Below are 20,310 nucleotides of genomic sequence, written 5' to 3'. Positions count from 1 at the left end.
GCAATATTTCTAGCATTAAAATCATTTCAATCATTCCATTCTCTCTCATGAGAGTAAGTGAGATCCAGGCTTTAACCATACAAGAACCATTCTTACAAATACATCGTAACAAGGTGGTTCTTAGAACAAATCCAAAATGTCATCCCAAAGTAATCTCTGCTTTCCATCTTAATCAATCTGTAGAGTTACCTGTGTTCTTCCCAAACACAGATTCCCTAGCAGAGAGAGCTCTTCACACACTTGATGTCAAAAGAGCTGTACTTTATTACATTGACAGAACTAAACCCTTTAGAAGCACAAACCAACTGTTTGTAGCTTTCTCTCCACCTCATAAAGGAAACCCCATCTCCAAAGCTGAAATTGCCAGGTGGATAGTCAAATGCGTCCAAATATGCACCAGAAGGCAAAACACACATTACCATCACCCTAGAGCGCACTCAACACGCAAACTAGGGGCTTCCATGGCATTCTTAGGGAACATCCCCTTAGATGACATCTGCAAAGCAGCAACATGGTCTACGCCACACACCTTCACCAAACACTATTGTGTAGACGTGCAGGCAAAACAACAGGCTTCTGTAGGCCAGGCGTTCTTAAAGCACTTTTTCAGACCACTGCAACAGATACAGGTGACCACCGCTAGGCGAGAGCACTGCTATACAGTCTATGCAAACGTATGAATTCTGCAGCTCATATACCTCGAACGGAAAATGCTACTTAGCAGTATGCGTCTGTTCTTGGCATGTAGAGCTGCAGAATATCACACGCCCACCCGCCTCCCCGGAACCTCTATCTGTTCCAGAACTGTAATTAGGAATCTTTGGGCTGTGGCTTCTGATAGGGCAGTGGAGTTTAGTAAGATATTCTGGCTCAGCCCCTGTAGTGTTTCTACAGGATACCTGGGTCTCGAATATGTCTGTAAATAATCGGACACCCACATTGTAAATCTTGCTTTGTTCCCACTGTAACTTGCTAACCCACAAATGATGTGCGGTGGTTTATTTCCCTAAATACTGGGATTAAAAAAAAAATTATTGGGAAAAGTGAAAACCCTCCCACACAACACTGTAGTCTTGACATCACTAGAGCTTAGCTCAGGCCTGGGACCGGCCCCTGCTGGAAGTTAATCAGATTAAAATGATCCTCTCTCCAGCTGCACTGACCTGAGGTAGAAATGTTTATTCCCACTCAGACATTCCTAAGGCTAGACAGGGCCCCTGGGAACATGGACTGAGATTGGACTTCCCAAGAGATGCACCTCGGCTTTCCGGCATTCACGTCACAACCAAATGTGTCTCGTCCACAGCACTTCTGATCAGAACCTTAGCTGTTACCCCCATATCCTGGCTGAGGTCTAGTAGGAATAGGGAGGCGGCATCTGTGGACAGCTAAAGCCAAAGGCAGTCTCTGCAAATGTCTGTGGGAATATAAAAGACACAGCAAGATGTGCAGAGTGGTATCTGTGCATGAGTTTACCTGCTGCGGACTTACACCTGGAATAATAGCTGTATCTACACTCACTAATTCTACTAATGCCAACCAATCGAAGCATCTCTAAAGGACGGTGTCTACCTGGGTCTCTAAACTAGTACAGTATACCTTCTAGTAGCTCTGTCATTCTGTACCATCTGATACTGTGTGCTCACTTGTACAGTATACATTCTAGTAGCTAATTTACATTGTACCATCTAATGCAGTGTACTGACTAGTACATTATACCTTGGGGTAGCTCTACCACTCTGTACCATCTAATATAGTGTACTGACTAGTACAGTAGACTTTCGAGTAGCTCTGAAACTCCGTAACATCTAATGCCGAGTACTGATTAGGACAGTATACCTCCAAGCAGCTCTGTCACTCTGTTCCACCTAATGCAGTGAACTGATTTGTACAGTACACACTCTAATAGCTCTGTCATTCTGTATCCTCTAAAACAGTGTACTGACTGCTGCAGTATACCTTAGAGTAGCTGTCAGTTACTCTGAACTTTACTAGTGCGGTCACTCTATTCCAACTAATACAGTGTACTGACTAGTATAGTATACTATGTAGTAGCTCTGCCACTCCGTACCATCTAATGCAGGGTACTGAGTAGTAATGTATACCTGGGAGTAGCTCTGTTACTCTGTGCCATCTAGGGCAGTGTACCGTCTAGTACAGTATACCTTAGAATAGCTCTATCACCCTACACCATCAAATGCAGTGTACGACTAGTACTGTATACCTTCTAGTACATCTATTACTCTGCACAATCTAATGCAGTGCACTGATTAGTACAGTATACCTTCTAATAGCTCTATCACTCTGTACTTTTCGCCCTAAGTGGGATGGGTATGCCCAGACATGGGTCCCTTGCTCACTGTGCCACTGGTTTCAAGGTAGCCTGTCTGAAGAAGGGTGACATACCCTGAACCCGGTCCCAGGATGCTTGTTTCTGGTCCAGGGAGGTCCTGGCCTGGCAGTTCGGTCTGGACTGTTCCCATGAGGCACAGGGTCAAGACTGATTTGCATATGGCTGGGTCCAAACTGGGGTGGCGTAGTGGGCAAAAGAACGATGGATTTAACCCAGATCTTTTGACTGGGGGAGAATGTCTGCATTATCAGCATTCCGTCCATCATTTGTTTGCTGTAACACTCCAGAATAGTATTATCACAGTTTGCCAGCCAAGGGGTCGCACTTTTAGCTAGGGGATTCTCATTTTCCGCCCCTTGTATACCGGGTTTTGCAGTATGTGTAGGGCTGTTCACAAAGTTACACAGTTCCCCATTACCATCACCATTTCCTTGATTTTGCTGTCTTTCCTGCCCAGCCTTTTCCTTTTCGCTCATGTCTAGGGGTAGAAACATGTTCGAGATGGAAGGTTGCGACCTCCCTACCTCTCCGAACGCCTGTAAGCGTCGGGGAATTGTCTTTACTGGAGACTCTATTTTTTCCTTTTACTGCTGTTCCTGTCCTCCGCACCAGCACAAGGGTCTTCCTTCCTGCCCTCCAATTTGGCATCTTTCTGTTTACAGCGTGATTGTATGGAGGTGGTAGCAGGGGCAGCCGTCCGTGGTTCCCCTTTTCCGCGAGCAGCCATCACCGCTAACTCTGCGGTCTGCGTTCCAGCCAGTGGAGCGTTGCTGTATCCAGCCTGTCAGCAGCATCCGCGTTAGAGCCTCCCAGCGGCCAAAGCAGGTGCCCGTTCTTCCCCAGCACAAGCGTGTCCAGTGCCTGCCTTGTTGTTCTGCCGGAATAGGCCCATAGAGATCTCCGGTCAGACAATAGCCCCAGCACATAATCCAGTTTCACGGCATGGAGAAATATCCAGCGAGAGGAGAGAGGTGAGTGGTGGCCTCACTCAGACTTCATCTTGCCTCCTTCATTCCAATAAAACGTCGGCGCTCCGATCCTGCATTGCGTCGTCTTCGTAGGAAGCAGCCCTTACTTTATACCTTCTAGTATAAACCAAGAAGACCGTCAATGCACAATTCTCCATCTTTGACACCTCCAAATCTGGATTCCACAGCAACCACAGCACCGAGACCGCTCTACTCACCGCCACAGACTACATCCACACCCTCCTCTGTAGTATCTAATATAGAGTACTGACCAGCAACGCCAGCCAGCCTACCATCTCCTCCTGGACCCCAGTAACCATCGAAGACACCACTTCGACCATGAAAGACATCCACTCAGGGCCCCCCCCTGAACCCCAGCGTGCCACACATCTACCACAGAGCCGCCATCACCATCGCTCCAGAACTACGACGCACCATCAACGCCACCTTCAAGACCGGCATCTTCCCCGACGACTGGAAATGCACAGAAGTCAGACCCCTGCTCAAAAAGCCCTCCGCAGACCCCACGGACCTCAAGAGCTACCAACCTATCTCCCTCCTCCCCTTCGCGGCCAAAGTCACGAGAAGACCGTCAATGTACAACTAACGAGATTCATTGGAGAAAACTCCATCCTCAACCCCTCTCAGTCCGGATTCCACAGCACCGAGACCTCTCTACTCGCCACCACAGGCGACACCCACACCCTCCTCGACCAAGGACACTCCACAGTCCTGATCCTACTCCACCTCTCGGCAGCGTTCGACACCGTCTCACAATCACCGCCAGACTCCATGGCGCCGGCATACAAGGAACCGCCCTCGACTGGACCTGCTCGTTCCTCACCGGCATAACCCAAAGAATCAGACTGCCACCCTTCCTCGCCGAACCCACGGAAATCAACTGCGGAGTACCCCAAGGATCATCGCTCAGCCCCACGCTCTTCAACATCTACATGGCCCCCCTCACCGCCATCGTCAGACAGCACGGACTCAGCATAGTATCCTACGCCAATGAAACCTAGCTCATCCTCTCCCTCACCAAGGACCCCTTTACCGCAAGACTCAACTTCCAGGAAGCAATGAAGGACGTCGCATCCTGGATGAGCAGCAGCTGCCTAAAGCTCAACTCGGAGAAGACAGAGGTCCTCGTCCTCGGACCCTCCCCCTCTGCATGGGACAACACCTGGTGGCTCACCACCCTCAGCAGCCCTCCCACTCCCACGGACCACGCCCAAAACTTCGGCATCATACTAGACTCCTCCCTCTCCATTAACCGTCAGGTCAACGCCGTCGCCTCCTGCTGCTTCAACACCCTCCGCATCCTCCGAAAAACCTTCAAATGGATCCCCCCCGAATCAAGAAAGGCCGTCACCCACGCACTCATAACCAGCAGACTGGACTACGGAAACACCCTCTACGCCGGGATCAACAAGTCTCTGCTCTGCAAGCTCCAGACCATACAGAACACCGCAGCCAGACTCGTCCTCGGTATCCTTCGACATGAACACATCACCTAACATCTGCGGAACCTCTATTGGCTCCCCGTTGAGAAGAGAGTTACTTTCAAGATACTCATCCATGCCTACAAATGCCTTCACAACATCGGACCCCAATACCTCAACAAGAGAATTTCCTTCCACCTACCCTAGAGAAACCGCCGACCTCGCCGAAACCCTGCGCATCCACAGAGCCAGAAGACGTAGAAGAGCATTCTCCAATATTGTGGCCAAGACCTTGAACGAGCTCCCGATCGACATCAAATGTGCCCCAACCTGAACAGCTTCAAGGAAGACAGTTAAAACCGGGCTCTTCAACTGAACGGAGCTGCTCACCCCCTCTTTGCCCCCCCCCACCCCCCCCAGCGCCTTGAGACCCTCAGTGTGCTTACAGCTCCCCTGATTGATTGATCAGTACAGTATGCCTTGGAGTGACTCTGTTACTTTGTACTATCTAATTCTGTGTACTGGCAAGTACAGTATGAATTGGAGTGGCCCTGTAACTCGGTAACATCCAATACAGTGTACTTACTAGTATAGTACACCTTCTGGCAGCTATGCCACTCTGTACCATCTAGTGCAGTATACTGACTAGTACAGTATTCCTTCTAGTAGCTCTCTTACTCTGTACCACCCAGTGCAGTGTAATGCCTAGTACTGTTTACCTTGTAGTAGCTCTGTCACTCGGTACCATCTAATGCAGTGTACTGAGTAGTACTGTATACCTTCTAGTAGCTCTCATACTGTGTACCATCTAATATAGAGTATTGATTAGTACAGAATGCCTTGAAGTAGCTCTGTCACTCTGTGCCATCTAAAACAGTGTACTGACTAGTACAGTATACCTTCTAGTAGCTCTGTCACTCTGTACAAACTAATGTAGTGTATTGACTAGTACTTTATACCTTCTAGTAGCTCTCCTACTCTGCACCAGCCAATGCAGTGTACTGACAAGTGCAATATACCTTGGAGTAGTTCTGTCATTCTGTGTCATCTAATGCAGTGTACTCACTAGTACTGTATAACTTAAAGTAGCTCTGGTACTGTGTACCATCTAATGTAGGGTACTGACCTGTACAGTATGCCTTAGACTGACTTTGTTACTGTGTACTATTTATTGCAGTGTACTGAGTAGTACAGTATACCTTGGAGTAGCTCTGTTACTTTGTTCCATCTACTGCCGTGTACTAACTAGTGTAGTATGCCTTGGAGTGGCTCTGTTTCTTTGTAACATACAATTCAGTGTACTGACCAGTACAGTACACCTTCTGGTAGCTCTGTCGCACTGTACCATCTAATACAGTGTGGGGACTACTACAGTGTACCTCCTAGTAGCTCTCTTGCTCTGCACTATGGACTATCTAATGTAGCGTACTGACTAGTACTGTATCCCTTGGAGTAGCTCTGTCACTCTGTGCCATCTAATGCAGTGTTCGAGGCATGTGGGCTGCTGAATTCATATCTGTGCATAGATCGCCGCCTAGTGTTGGGTCCGGATGATTGCACATTGTTGTCCTGGAAGAGTCTTCGAAGTATCACGAGATAGGTGACTCCTCCCCTGGACCATAGTGCGCATGGGCATCCTCTCCATCCTTAGATTGTTTTTTTCCGCCATTGGGTTCAGATGTGCTTATCTTAGCTCAAGTTAGGAAAATTCAGTTTAAGGCCAAAAGGCCTTTAGTTATCGTCGGTACTGTTCCCGTTCGGTGTCGACTAGTTTCTTTAGTGCTTTAGCACCTTCTTACAGCTTTTCTGATCCGCTTGGTCCGAACATCAAACTTCTATCGACGATGGAATCGAGGACTCCATTCAAAAGGTGTCCTTTATGCCACACGAAATACCCACACATCGACGTCCACCCGGTATGCAACAAATATCTCTCACCGGATCACGATGAGTCGAAATGTATGGCCTGTGCCCGATTCCGCTCGAAGAAGACTCTCCGGAATCGACGGGCAGCGAGATTGGAGGCGCAGCAATCGGCGCCTGCCCCGACTAACATCTTTAGCACCGAAGACGAGGACGCTGAGAGCGTGGAAGACGTAGACTCCAGCCCCGCTTCCGAACACGATTCCCGATCGGAAGACGACGATGAGGTGATCTTTCAGAGAGAAGAAATCGTCGAAGAGGTAGGAGACTACGATGAGGCCTTTGGGGCCGAGGAAGATAGCTCCAGTGAGGAGCTAGGCCCACCCGTCGCTACGGAGGCCGAACAAATAAGTCGTCATAAGGCTCCGGTCGAGGGATCGCCTTCGGGCCTAACCCGAGATCAATCTCACGGTTCTTCGGCCCCGCCTTCAGGCCCGGCCTCGAACATTTTGCAAGAGCCATTATTATTGAAGACGACTGGATTCCATTCAGTGAAACCGAAACCATCCATCGCACCAGTTCCATCGAAAACGAAAGTGAAACTGGTTGTGATCGGCTCGAAGGCCTCGAAGCCCTCCACTCCTTCGACGCCGGCAAAGGTCATCGGCTCCGACCACGCAAAAAGGGATTTCGTTGCCGAGCTCACCGCAGCGGATACGGGTGCAGAGGCAAAGAAAAAGGCCCTCGGTCCCCACAAGGCACCTCGCCCTCTGGCACCGAAGACATCGGCCCGACCACCAAGTCTGCGTCGACGTCTAAAATGGTGGCGCCTGCCAAGTCATCGACTCCAACAAGCGTCGATACCTCCCTTCGGATCGATGACCCCATGACTGCAAAAACGTCGGGGGCCGCTTCGACGCCTACCTCCAAAGTGCCGACCGGCTCCAAAGAGCCATCTGCGTTCACCGTGCAACAGGTCTCGGCATCGTTGCAACGCATCAGAGAACAGGCAGCCCTCCACTCTACGTCGGGTCCCGACACGCACAAGGCTTCGAAGACACCCTCGGCGCCGAGCAACATCACGTTTGGGTTGCCGCCGCCCACGGCGCCGAAACTGTTCGAGATTCGGACACATGTCCGCCGAACACAGTCCCCATCCACAGGACAAACAGATCTCGAGCCTTCACAGCCACGATTTATCGACGCCAACACTGGTAGGTTGATTCTCGGCAAGCGGAAGATCACACCAGAGAAGGGATTGGACTCCTATAAAATTCTTCTCAAACACAAATTACCAGCAGGGTCAGAGTCAGTGCTTCATGAACACTTTCAGCCCTTCCATCAGGATCCACCGTCCTTTTCTCCTACGCCTTCAGAGGCAGACGCAGTAGAGGACTATGTAGGGGTTGATACCACCTACTCTGGGGATATCGATCCTGATGATCACCTGCAAGACCCAGATCAGGCATGGGACGACCCCACAGACCAGGGTATCGCACCAGATACCCATGACACGCAGCTTTATAACATAAAGACATCTCCCACAGAGGACACTGCTGCCTTTAATGCCCTCATAGAACGGGCTGCTGTCAATCATGGAGTAGAACTCCATTCTGACACTGTCGAAGAAGACTTCTTGGTGGACACTTTCGCCTCTTCCGAAAGAACTGTCAAAACTCTGCCCATGTTAAAAGGAGTTCTCAAGCCTGCAAAAGACATTTTTAAAGAAACAACCAGGGCGCTGGTGCTAAACCCCAGGATTGAAAAAAAATACAAGCCTTCACCCGGAGACCCTATGTACATTAGGGGTCAGTTACCTTTGGACTCCATGGTGGTTGCTAATGCTCGCAAAAGAGCCCACTCACAAACGGGTGATGCTCCTCCCCCAGACAAGGAGTCCAAAGTGCTGGAGACATCAGGCAAACGGATTGCAGCGCAAGCAGCAAACATCTGGCGCATTGCCAACACACAGGCACTCCTGGCCCGTTATGATAGGTCCCACTACGACACACTAGAATCACTGCTACAACATTTGCCAGATGAATACAAAGAGGCAGCGGAGCTCCTTATCAGAGAGGGACAACTCCTTACCAATGCGTCCATCAAATGCGGACAGGATGCAGCCGACACTGCAGCGAGGGCGATCAACACAAGCGTCATGTTAAGACGGCATGCATGGTTGAGAATCTCAGGCTTCAAGCCGGAGATTCAGAACAATATCCTAAATCAACCGGTCAACCCAGACTATTTATTTGGGCCTGAAGTTGACACTACCCTCGAGAAAATTAAAAAAGACACTGACACTGCGAAATTAATGGGGGCTCTGCAGACGCAGCAGTTTCGTAGTGGCTCCTTTCGTCGCCCCGGGAATAGAGGAGCAGCTAGAGGTCAGGGGTCACAACAGCAATACACTAAAGGAGGCACACAAAGTACCTATGACAAAACCAACAGAGGTGGATATCGTGGCTCCAGTACCAAGGGCAGAGGACGTGGTTACGGCAACACCAGGTCCTCCCCCAAAAACAAACAGTGACGCCCTCTCCCTGCCCCCCGACCACATAACACCTGTCGGGGGGAGACTCCAACGGTTCCTGTCAGCGTGGAAAGCCATCACCACAGACAGGTGGGTCAGGGACATTATCCAGCACGGTTACTGTCTCGAATTAACGTCCACTCCACCCAACATACCGCCAAAGCACTGTCCTATGTCCGTAGAGCACTTGGCATTATTGCAGCAGGAAGTGCTAAGTATGCTGCAAAAAGGTGCAATAGAGGTCGTGCCCGTCAACCAGCAGGGGACAGGGGTGTACTCTCTGTACTTCTTAATCCCAAAAAAGGACGGGTCGCTCAGACCTATACTAGACCTGAGACCCCTCAACCGCTACATTCTCTCAGAGCATTTCCATATGCTCACCCTACAGCAGGTTCTCCCGCTACTCAGTCAGGGAGACTTCCTAGCCACACTGGACCTAAAAGATGCGTATTTCCACATACCCATACACCCTTCACACAGGAAATATCTCAGGTTCACTATCCAGGGGCATCACTATCAGTTCAAAGTTCTCCCCTTCGGAGTAACGACAGCACCCAGGCTCTTTACCAAGTGCCTAGCAACAGTGGCGGCACATCTACGAAGACAACAGATTCATGTCTTCCCTTACCTGGACGACTGGCTTGTTCAGGCAAAGTCAGCCCAGCAATGTGCCAGCCACATTTCCCTCACCATTCACCTTCTTCACAGTCTGGGATTCTCACTAAATTACCCAAAATCACATCTCCAACCCGCACACGTACGACAGTACCTGGGCGCGACCATAAACACTCTGGCAGCCACAGCTCAGCCAAATTTAGTGAGGATCAACAGCATGCAACTGCTGATCTCAAAGTTCCAACCTCAACACTCCCTTCCTGCGCGAGTGTTCATGCAGTTGATAGGCATGATGGCCTCCTGCATTTTCATAGTCCCGCACGCGAGACTACATATGCGCCCGCTTCAGGAGTGCTTGGCACGTCAATGGAATCAGGCTCACGGGCAATTAAAAGACCTAGGGGCAGATTTATGAGCCCCTTGCGCCACTTTTGCGTCACTTTTCCCATGTTAAAAGTGACGCAAAAGTGGCGCAAGGGGCTCATAAATCTGCCCCCTAGTGTTGGTGAGCGGTCGGGCATACAACTCTCTGCATTGGTGGACTCCACAAAACCTTTGCAAGGGCCGACCGTTCCAAGAGCCTGTTCCACAAATAATACTGACAGCGGACGCCTCTCTCCAGGGTTGGGGAGCTCATGTACTCACTTACACAGTGCAGGGACTATGGACAACGCAACAAAAGAAGATGCACATCAACGTTCTGGAACTGATGGCAATCTTCCTAGCCATGAAGGCATTCAAAGTACACTTGTGCAACAAAGTCGTATTGATCCGGACGGACAACATGACTGCCATGTACTACATACAGAAGCAGGGAGGAACACACTCTCCACAGTTGTCTCAACTGGCTCAGAGCATGTGGAAGTGGGCCATTCAGAGGAACATATTCCTCATGGCGGAACACCTCCCCGGCAAGGACAACCAGATGGCGGATCTGCTCAGCAGACACAGCCACCAGATGCACGAGTGGGAGCTACACCCGTCAGTACTCCAACCGTACTTCCAACAGTGGGGTCATCCAGAGATAGACCTATTCGCCACAAACGAAAACGCAAAATGCCAAAGCTTTGCCGCCAGGTTCCCACACCCACAGTCGCAGGGCAATGCGATATGGATGAACTGGTCCGGCAGATTTGCGTACGCTTTTCCCCCAGCGCCACTAATACCTCTAGTGGCACGCAAACTGCGACAGCACTCACTGACACTCATCCTAGTTGCTCCCACATGGGCGCGCCAACCATGGTACAGCACCTTTCTAGAACTTTCCGTGGTGCCGCATCCAAGGCTGCGGATCAAACCCGCACTTTTAACGCAGAACCATGGCGAGATTCAGCACCCAGATCCGCAACAGCTGAACCTGGCAATCTGGCTCCTGAAGTCTTAGAGTTTGGCTACCTAAACCTGCCACCTAAATGGAAGAGGTTTGTCATTTACTGCAACAACAATGACATTAACCCGCTGGACGCATCCATTCAAAATATCATCTGTTACCTCTTACACCTATACCGATGCAATCTGGCGTACAACTCAATACGTATCCATTTAACCGCCATAGCGGCCTATCTCCAAAACAGGCAGCACCTCTCTTTATTCAGAGTGCCTGCGATCAAAGCCTTCTTGGAGGGACTCAAACGAGTAATTCCCCCAAGACACCCACCGGCACCAGTGTGGATCCTCAATTTGGTCCTCACCAGATTAATGGGTCCACCCTTTGAACCTCTCCATTCATGTGAGATTCAGTTCCTCACCTGGAAAGTAGCTTTCCTAGTAGCAATCACTTCGTTAAGAAGAGTTAGTGAACTCCAGGCACTAACCATTCAAGAGCCATTTATACAGGTTCACGCAAACAGGGTTGTACTACGTACCAACCCCAAATTCATGCCCAAAGTCATATCGCAGTTCCACATTAATCAAACTATCGAACTGCCTGTTTTCTTTCAAAATCCACAGAATGTCGCAGAGAGAATGCTCCATACACTAGATGTAAAGAGGGCCCTCATGTACTATATAGACAGAACTAAGGACTTTAGGAAAACAAAACAACTTTTCGTTGCCTTTTCTCCACAACACAAGGGCCACGCCATTTCCAAAGCAGGTATAGCCAGATGGATCGTTAAATGTATTCAAATTTGCTATCAAAAAGCTAAACGCACATTAACGATTCCCCCAAGAGCCCACTCAACACGAAAGTTAGGGGCATCCATGGCTTTCCTAGGAAACATTCCTTTACAGGAAATATGTAGAGCAGCCACATGGTCCACTATACATACATTTACCAAACACTACTGTGTAGATGTACACTCAAAACAGCAGGCAGCTGTAGGACAGACTGTTCTCAAAACTCTTTTTCAGACTGCTGCAGCTGGCACGGGCAGCCACCGCTAATAAGAGGTACTGCTGTATAATCTATGCACAGATATGAATTCAGCAGCCCACATGCCTCGAACTGAATATGCTACTTACCAGTATGCATCTGTTCTTGGCATGTAGGGCTGCTGACATTCATATCGCCCTCCCTCCTCCCCGGCGCCTGTAGCGGCTGCAGCACTCAGAATTACTGTATAGCATGGTCATCACTTACTGTATCTACTCCATCACTGCCACAATGGCGAAAAACAATCTAAGGATGGAGAGGATGCCCATGCGCACTGTGGTCCAGGGGAGGAGTCACCTATCCCAGGATACTTCGAAGACTCTTCCAGGACAACAATGTGCAATCATCCGGACCCAACACTAGGCGGCGATCTATGCACAGATATGAATGTCAGCAGCCCTACATGCCAAGAACAGATGCATACTGGTAAGTAGCATATTCAATACTGACTACTACATTATACCTTCTAGTAGCTCTCTTACTCTGTACTATCTAATATAGAGTACCATCTAATGGATTACTACGGTACACTTCTAGTACCTCTGTCACTCTGACAGGTAATGCAGTGTACTGACTAGTACTGTTTACCTCGTAGTAGCTCTGTCACTCTGTGCCATCTAATACAGTGTACTGACTAGTACGGTACACTTCTAGTTGATCTGTTACTCTGTGCAATCCAACTCAGTGTACTGACTAGTGCTATATAACTTCTAGTTGCTCTCTTTGTCTGTGCAATATTATACAGTGTACTGACTAGTACAGTATACGTTCCAGTACCTCGTCACTCTGTGACAGGTAATGCAGTGTACTGACTAGTACTGTACACCTTGGAGTAGCTCTTTCACTCCATACCATCTAATTCAGTGTATTGACTAGTACAGTACACTTTTAGTACCTCTCTTACTCTGTGCCGTCTCATGCAGTGTACTGACTAGTACTGTTTTCCTTGTTGCAGCTCTGTTACTCTGTACTATCTATTATAGAGTGCTGACTAGTACTGTATACCTTCTAGTAGCTCTCATACTGTGTACCATCTAATATAGAGTATTGATCAGTACAGAATGCCTTGAAGTAGCTCTCTCACTCTGTTCCATCTAATGCAGTGTACTGACTAGTACTATATAACTTCTAGTAACTCTCTCACTGTGTAAATCAGTCTAGTGCCGCACGCTTTAGTGTAGTGAGCAGTCCAGTGCCGCACGCTTTAGTGTAGTGAGCACTCTATTGCCCCACGCTTTAGTGTAGTGATCAGTCTAGTGCCGCACGCTTTAGTGTAGTGAGCAGTCTAGTGCCGCTCGCTTTAGTGTAGTGAGCAGTCTAGTGCTGTGTGCTTTAGTGTAGTGAGCAGTCTAGTGCTGCGTGCTTTAGTGTAGTGAGCAGTCTAGTGCAGCGCGCTTTAGTGTAGTCAGCAGCCTAGTGCCGCGCTCTCTAGCGCCGCATGCTCCTTCCAGGTGTGGTGTACATTATTCATATGTAAAACAGAAGCAGTAATTACAGCCTTTCTTTGTGTCATTAAATCTCTAATTGTGAATCTCTTCTCTGCAGTGATGGTGACTCTGGATCCTGACACGGCTCATCCTGAGCTCCTCCTGTCTGAGGGGGGGAGACGTGTGAGACGGACGGACACCGCACCGACCCTGTCGGACACCCCCAAGAGATTCACCCACTACTTCTGTGTGCTGGGGAGTGAGGGGTTCACCTCCGGCAGACATTACTGGGAGGTGCAGCTGCTGCAGGAGGGGGGAGCGTGGGAGGTGGGGGTCGCAGCAGAGTCTGTGGACAGGAAGGGAGACTTCACATGCTCACCTGAGGGGGGAGTCTGGGGTGTGAAGGGGTGGGAGGGTCAGTACAAGGCTCTCACCTCCCCTGCGACCCCTCTGTCCCCTCGTGAGAAGCCCCTGAAGCTGGGGGTGTATCTGGACTACGAGGGGGGGCGGCTGTCCCTGTACAATGCTGACTCCATGGAGCTTCTCTACTCCTTCCCGCGGGCGCCCTTCACACAGAGGCTCTTCCCCATCTTTGGTCTCTATCAAGGAACGAAGCTGAGGCTGGTGTGAGCCCCCCTCCACCCCCCCAACTGTCATCTACAGTTCAAACACCAACATTCCAAAGAACCTTCTTCACAAGGACCCTCTGACCTGTTTCCATGACAATCAGAAGCCTCACGTGAAACTATGTATCTCTTTTCCTTGTTCATTTTTAAAACAAGGGCAGACAATGTTTGTCATGTGAATTATGCACCAAACCGCATGTAACATATGATAAAGTCTCTGCAGAATTAAACAAGCATTGGCATAGCCAACAGGTCTCGGCTTTAGGAGCTTGTAAGTGTTTAGGTATGTTGCAGAGCAGTGTACTGCAAACTTGTTGTCTAGTGCAGTGACGTGGGGCAGTGGCATGGTGTGCTGTGTTGTTATAAAGTGTGTGTTGGTGGGATGCATGTGGGTAGTGTGCTGGGGTGCATGTGGGTGGCATATGCATCTTTACAACAAAAATCCCCAATTGTAATTAGATCAATAATGCTTGTCTACAAACTATTGAAAAGGCAATAAGGGTAAATGTAATATGCATGGCTCCATGGACCAATCTAACATGTTTATAATAGTAAAATATCGATTGAAAACAACGAAACTACCGGCCTGTTGTTAACTCTTACTTTGCTGTTTGTGTTTCCAAATTGTTAAATCTCTAACCGCATCGATTGGCGGCAATTTCCCAGAACACACAGTCACTCATTGCAATGATCTAGCAACTTTTTTTTTTTAAATGTCTGAAATTTACTATTCCCCATAAAGTACAATAAATGCACCAAATTCTACCCCCGAAAAAAAGACTCTAGACTCACCCACCGTTTGCCTCACAAACGCCCCCTCCGCATTACCAGATAAACTCTTCCAACACTTTTTTGTAAAGTGAAATCTAGTTCTGCTGTAGACTCCACACATCCCCACATGCTCCTTCAAGGATACAGCCACTAGCTACAACTTCCTTCTCACTCTCGCAGGAACCTTAATCGCCAAAGTTACATTTACATTTTTGTTGTCGCCTAAAAACCTCTGAACACACAAGGACATGTTCTTTGCAGCAAACATGTATGTTAATCCACTGCGCTACTTTAGCATCACTGGAAACAGACACTAAATTAAACTCCCATCTCTCTCCAGCAGGAACATTAATCGCCAAAGTTATGTTACATTTTTATTGTTGCCTGAAAACGTCTGAACACACAAGGACATGTTCTTTGCAGCAGGCATCTTAATCCTCTGCACTACTTCAGCATGAGTGGAAACAGCGACTAGATAAAACTTCCATCTCTCTCCAGCAGGAACATTAATCGCCAAAGTTACCTTTACATTTTTATTGTCGCCTGAAAACGGATGAACACACAAGGACATGTTCTTTGCAGCAGGCATCTTAATCCTCTGCACTACTTTAGCATGAGTGGAAACAGCAGCTAGAAAAAACTCCGATCTGTCTCCTGCAGCAACATTAATTCCCAAAGTTACCGTTACATTTTTATTGTTGCCTGAAAACGTATGAACACACAAACACATGTTCTTTGCAGCAGGAATCTTAATCCTCTGCGCTACTTCAGCATAAGTGGAAACAGCCACTAGATAATAGTTCCATCTCTTTCCCGCAGGAACTTTATTCGCCAAAGTTACCTTTACATTTTTACTGTCGCCTGAAAACGTATGAACACACAAGAGCATGTTCTTTGCAGCAGGTATCTTAATCCTCTGAACTACTTCAGCATGAGTGGAAACGGCCACAAGATAAAACTTCCATCTCTTACCCGCAGACACATTTGCCAAGGTTAACTTTACATTTTTATTGTCGCCTGAAAACCTCTGCACACATAAGGAAATGTTCATTGCAGCTGGCATCTTAATCCTCTGCGAAACTTTAGCTTGAGTGGAAACAGCCACTGGATAAAACTCCGATCTGTCTCCTGTAGGAACATTAATCGCCAAAGTTACCGTTACATTTTTATTGTTCCCTAAAAACTTACAGACATGCAAGGACATTTTCTTTGCAGCAGGCACCTTAATCCTCTGCACTACTTTAGGATGAGCGGAAACAGCCGCTAGAAAATACTTCCATCTCTTTCCCGCAGGAACTTTATTCGCCAAAGTTACTTTTACATTTTTATTGTCGCCTGAAAACGTATGAACACACAAGGACATGTTCTATGCAGCAGGCATCTTAATCCCCTGCACTATTTTAGCATGAGTGGAAACAGCCGCTAGAAAAACTGATCTCTCTCCCGCAGACACATTATTTGCCAAGTTTAGCTTTACATTTTTACTGTCGCCTGAAAACCTCTGAACACACAAGGAAATGTTCTTTGCAGCTGGCATGTTAATCCTCTGCGAAACTTTAGCTTGAGTGGAAACAGCCACTAGATAACACTTCCCTCTCTTTCCCGCAGGAACTTTATTCGCCAAAGTAACCTTTACATTTTTACTGTTGCCTGAAAACCTCTGAACACACAAGAGCATGTTCTTTGCAGCAGGCATCTTAATCCTCTACGCTACTTTAGCATGAGTGGAAACGGCCACTAAATAAAACTTCTGATCTCTCTCCCACAAAAACATTATTTGCCGAGGTTACCTCGACATTTTTACTGTTGCCTGAAAACCTCTGAACACACAAGGACAAGGTCTTTGCAGCAGGCATTTTAATCTTCTGCGCTACTTCAGCATGAGTGGAAACAGGCTCTAGATAAAACTCCGATCTGTCTCGTGTAGGAACATTAATCACCAAAGATACCGTTACATTTTTATTGTTGCCTATAAATTTACAGACACACAAGGACATGTTCTTTGCAGCAAGCACCTTAATCCTCTGCGCTACTTTAACCTGAGTGGAAACAGCCGCTAGAAAAAACTCTGATCTCTCTCCCGCAGACACATTATTTGCCAAGGTTAACTTTACATTTTTATTGTCGCCTGAAAACCTCTGAACACACAAGGACATGTTCTTTGCAGCAGACATGTATCTTAATCCTCTGCGCTACTTTAGCATCACTGAAAAGACCAACTAAATTAAACTCCCATCTCTCTCCAGGAGGAACATTAATCGCCAAAGATCCCTTTACATTTTTATTGTTGCCTGAAAAAGTATGAACACACAAGGAAATTTTCTTTGCAGCTGGCATCTTAATACTCTGTGAAACTTTAGCTTGAGTGGAAACAGCCACTGGATAAAACTCCGATCTGTCTCCTGCAGGAACATTAATCGACAAAGTTACTGTTACATTGTTATTGTTGCCTGAAAACGTCTGAACACACAATGGCCTTGTTCTTTGCAGCAGGCATCTTAATCCTCTGCACTACTTTAGCATGAATGTAAATAGCATCTACATAAAACTTCCATCTCTCTCCAGCAGGAACATTAATCGCCAAAGTTCCCTTTACATTTTTATTGTCGCCTGAAAACTATGAACACACAAGAGCATGTTCTTTGCAGCAGGTATCTTAATCCCCTGAGCTACTTCAGCATGAGTGGAAACAGCCACTAGATAAAGCTTCCATCTCTTTCCCGCAGGAACTTTATTCGCCAAAGTTATCTTTACTTTTTTATTGTTGCCTGAAAACCTCTGAACACACAAGGACAAGTTCTTTGCAGCAGTCATTTTAATCCTCTGCGCTACTTCAGCATGAGTGGAAACAGGCTCTAGATAGAACTCCCATCTCTCTCCAACAGGAACTTTAATCGGCAAAGTTGCCTTACATTTTTATTGTCGCCTGAAAACGTATGAACACACAAGGACATGTTCTGTGCAGCTGGCATCTTAATCCTCTGCGAAACTTTAGCTTGAGTGGAAACAGCCACTGGATAAAACTCCGATCTGTCTCCTGCAGGAACATTAATCACCAAAGTTACAGTTATATTTGTATGCCTATGAACTTACAGACACACAAGGACATGTTCTTTGCAGCAAGCACCTTAATCCTCTGCACTACTTTAGCATGAGTGTAAACCGCAACTAGATAAAACTTCTGATCTCTCTCCCACAAAAACATTAATTGCCGAGGTTACCTTTACATTTTTATTGTTGCCTAACAACCTCTGAACACACAAGGACATGTTCTTTGCAGTAGGCATCTGAATCCTTTAGCATCAGTGGAAACAGCCTCTAGATAAAACTTCCATTTCCGTCCTGCAGGAACCTTAATTGCCAATGTTACCTTTACATTTTTATTGTTGCTTGAAAACCTCTGAACACACAAGGACATGTTCTTTGCAGCAGGTATCTTAATCTTCTGTGCTACTTCAGCATGAGTGGAAACAGCCACTAGATAAAACTTCCATCTCTTTTCCGCAGGAACTTTAATCGCCAACGTTACCTTTACATTTTTATTGTTGCCTGAAAACCTCTGACCACACAAGGACACACTCTTTGCAACTGGCATCTTAATTCTCTGCGCTACTTTGGCATGAGTGGAAACAGACACTAGATAAAACTTCCATCTCTTTCCCGCAGGAACTTTAATCGCCAAAGTTACCTTTACATTTTTATTGTTGCCTGAAAACCTCTGAACACACAAGAGCATGTTCTTTGCAGCAGGCATCTTAGTCCTCTGCACTACTTTAGCATGAGTGTAAATAGCATCTGGATAAAACTTCCATCTCTGTCCAGCAGGAACATTAATCGCCAAAGTTACCTTTACATTTTTATTGTTGCCTGAAAACCTCTGAACACACAAGGACATGTTCTTTGCAGCAGACATGTATCTTAATCATCTGCGCTACTTTAGCATCACTGAAAACACCCACTAAATTAAACTCCCATCTCTCTCCAGGAGGAACATTCATCGCCACAGTTCCCTTAACATTTTTATTGTTGCCTGAAAACGTATGAACACACAAGGAAATGTTCTTTACAGCTGGCATCTTAATCCTCTGCGAAACTTTAGATTGACTGGAAACAGCCACTGGATAAAACTCCGATCTGTCTCCTGCAGGAACATTAATCACCAAAGTTACCGTTACATTTTTTTTGTTGCCTATAAACTTACAGACACACAAGGACATGTTCTTTGCAGCAGGTATCTTAATCTTCTGTGCTACTTCAGCATGAGTGGAAACAGCCACCAGATAAAACTTCCATCTCTTTCCCGCAGGAACTTTATTTGCCAAAGTTACCTTTACATTTCTATTGTTGCCTGATAACCTCTGAACACACAAGAGCATGTTCTTTGCAGCAGACATGTATCCTAATCATCTGCGCTACTTTGGCATCACTGAAAACACCCACTAAATTAAACTCCCATCTCTCTCCAGCAGGAACATTAATCGCCAAATAAACCTTTACATTTTTATTGTTGCTTGAAAAAGTATGAACACACAAGAACATGTTCTTTGCAGCAGGCATCTTAATCCCCTGCGCTACTTCAGCATGAGTGGAAAACAGCCACTAGATAAAACTTCCATCTCTTTCCCGCAGGAACTTTATTCGCCAAAGTTCTTTACATTTTTATTGTTGCCTGATAACCTCAGAACACACAAGAGCATGTTCTTTGCAGCAGACATGTATCTTAATCATCTGCGCTACTTTAGCATCACTGAAAACACCCACTAAATTAAACTCCCATCACTCTCAAGCAGGAACATTAATCGCCAAAGTTGCCTTTACATTTTATTGTTTCCTGATAACCTCTGAACACACAAGGTCAGGTTCTTTGCAGCAGGCATCTTAATCCTCTGCGCTACTTTAGCATCACTGGAATTAGGCACTAAATTAAACTCCCATCTCTCTCCAGCAGGAACATTAATCGCCAAAGTTCCCCTTACATTTTGTATTTTCGCCTGAAAACGTATGAATACACAAGCGCATGTTCTTTGCAGCACGCATCTTAATCCTCTACACTACCTTAGCATGAGTGTAAACAGCAACTAGATAAAACTTCCATCTCTCTCCAACAGGGACTTTAATCACCAAAGTTACCTTTACATTTTTATTGTTGCCTGAAAACCTCTGAACACACAAGGACACGTTCTTTGCAACTGGCATCTTAATCCTCTGCGCTACTTCAGCATGAGTGGAAACAGCCACTAGATAAAACTTCCATCTCTCTCCAACAGGAACATTAATCGCCAAAGTTACCTTTACATTTTTACTGTTGCCTGAAAACCTCTGAACACACAAGAGCATG

The 20,310-nt window shown here is 47.0% G+C and overlaps 1 protein-coding gene across 2 annotated transcripts in view; it reads left to right on the top strand.

Moving 5' to 3' along the window:
• The window catches only part of LOC146869337 (E3 ubiquitin-protein ligase TRIM39-like), an 89,158-nt gene extending 74,379 nt beyond the window's left edge, over window positions 1–14,779 (top strand). For both annotated transcript variants that reach the window (XM_085650931.1, XM_085650879.1), the window contains one exon: window positions 13,694–14,779. In XM_085650931.1, coding sequence (XP_085507057.1) covers window positions 13,694–14,205 — 512 coding nt within the window. In that variant the 3' untranslated portion in view covers window positions 14,206–14,779. The remainder of the gene's footprint in view (window positions 1–13,693) is intronic.
• The last annotated feature ends 5,531 nt before the right edge of the window (window positions 14,780–20,310 follow it).

The sequence above is a fragment of the Triturus cristatus genome, chromosome 1_1 (assembly GCF_964204655.1).
Source record: "Triturus cristatus chromosome 1_1, aTriCri1.1, whole genome shotgun sequence".
NCBI classification, from domain to species: Eukaryota; Metazoa; Chordata; class Amphibia; order Caudata; family Salamandridae; genus Triturus; species Triturus cristatus.
This window is presented reverse-complemented; position numbering and strand designations above follow the sequence as displayed.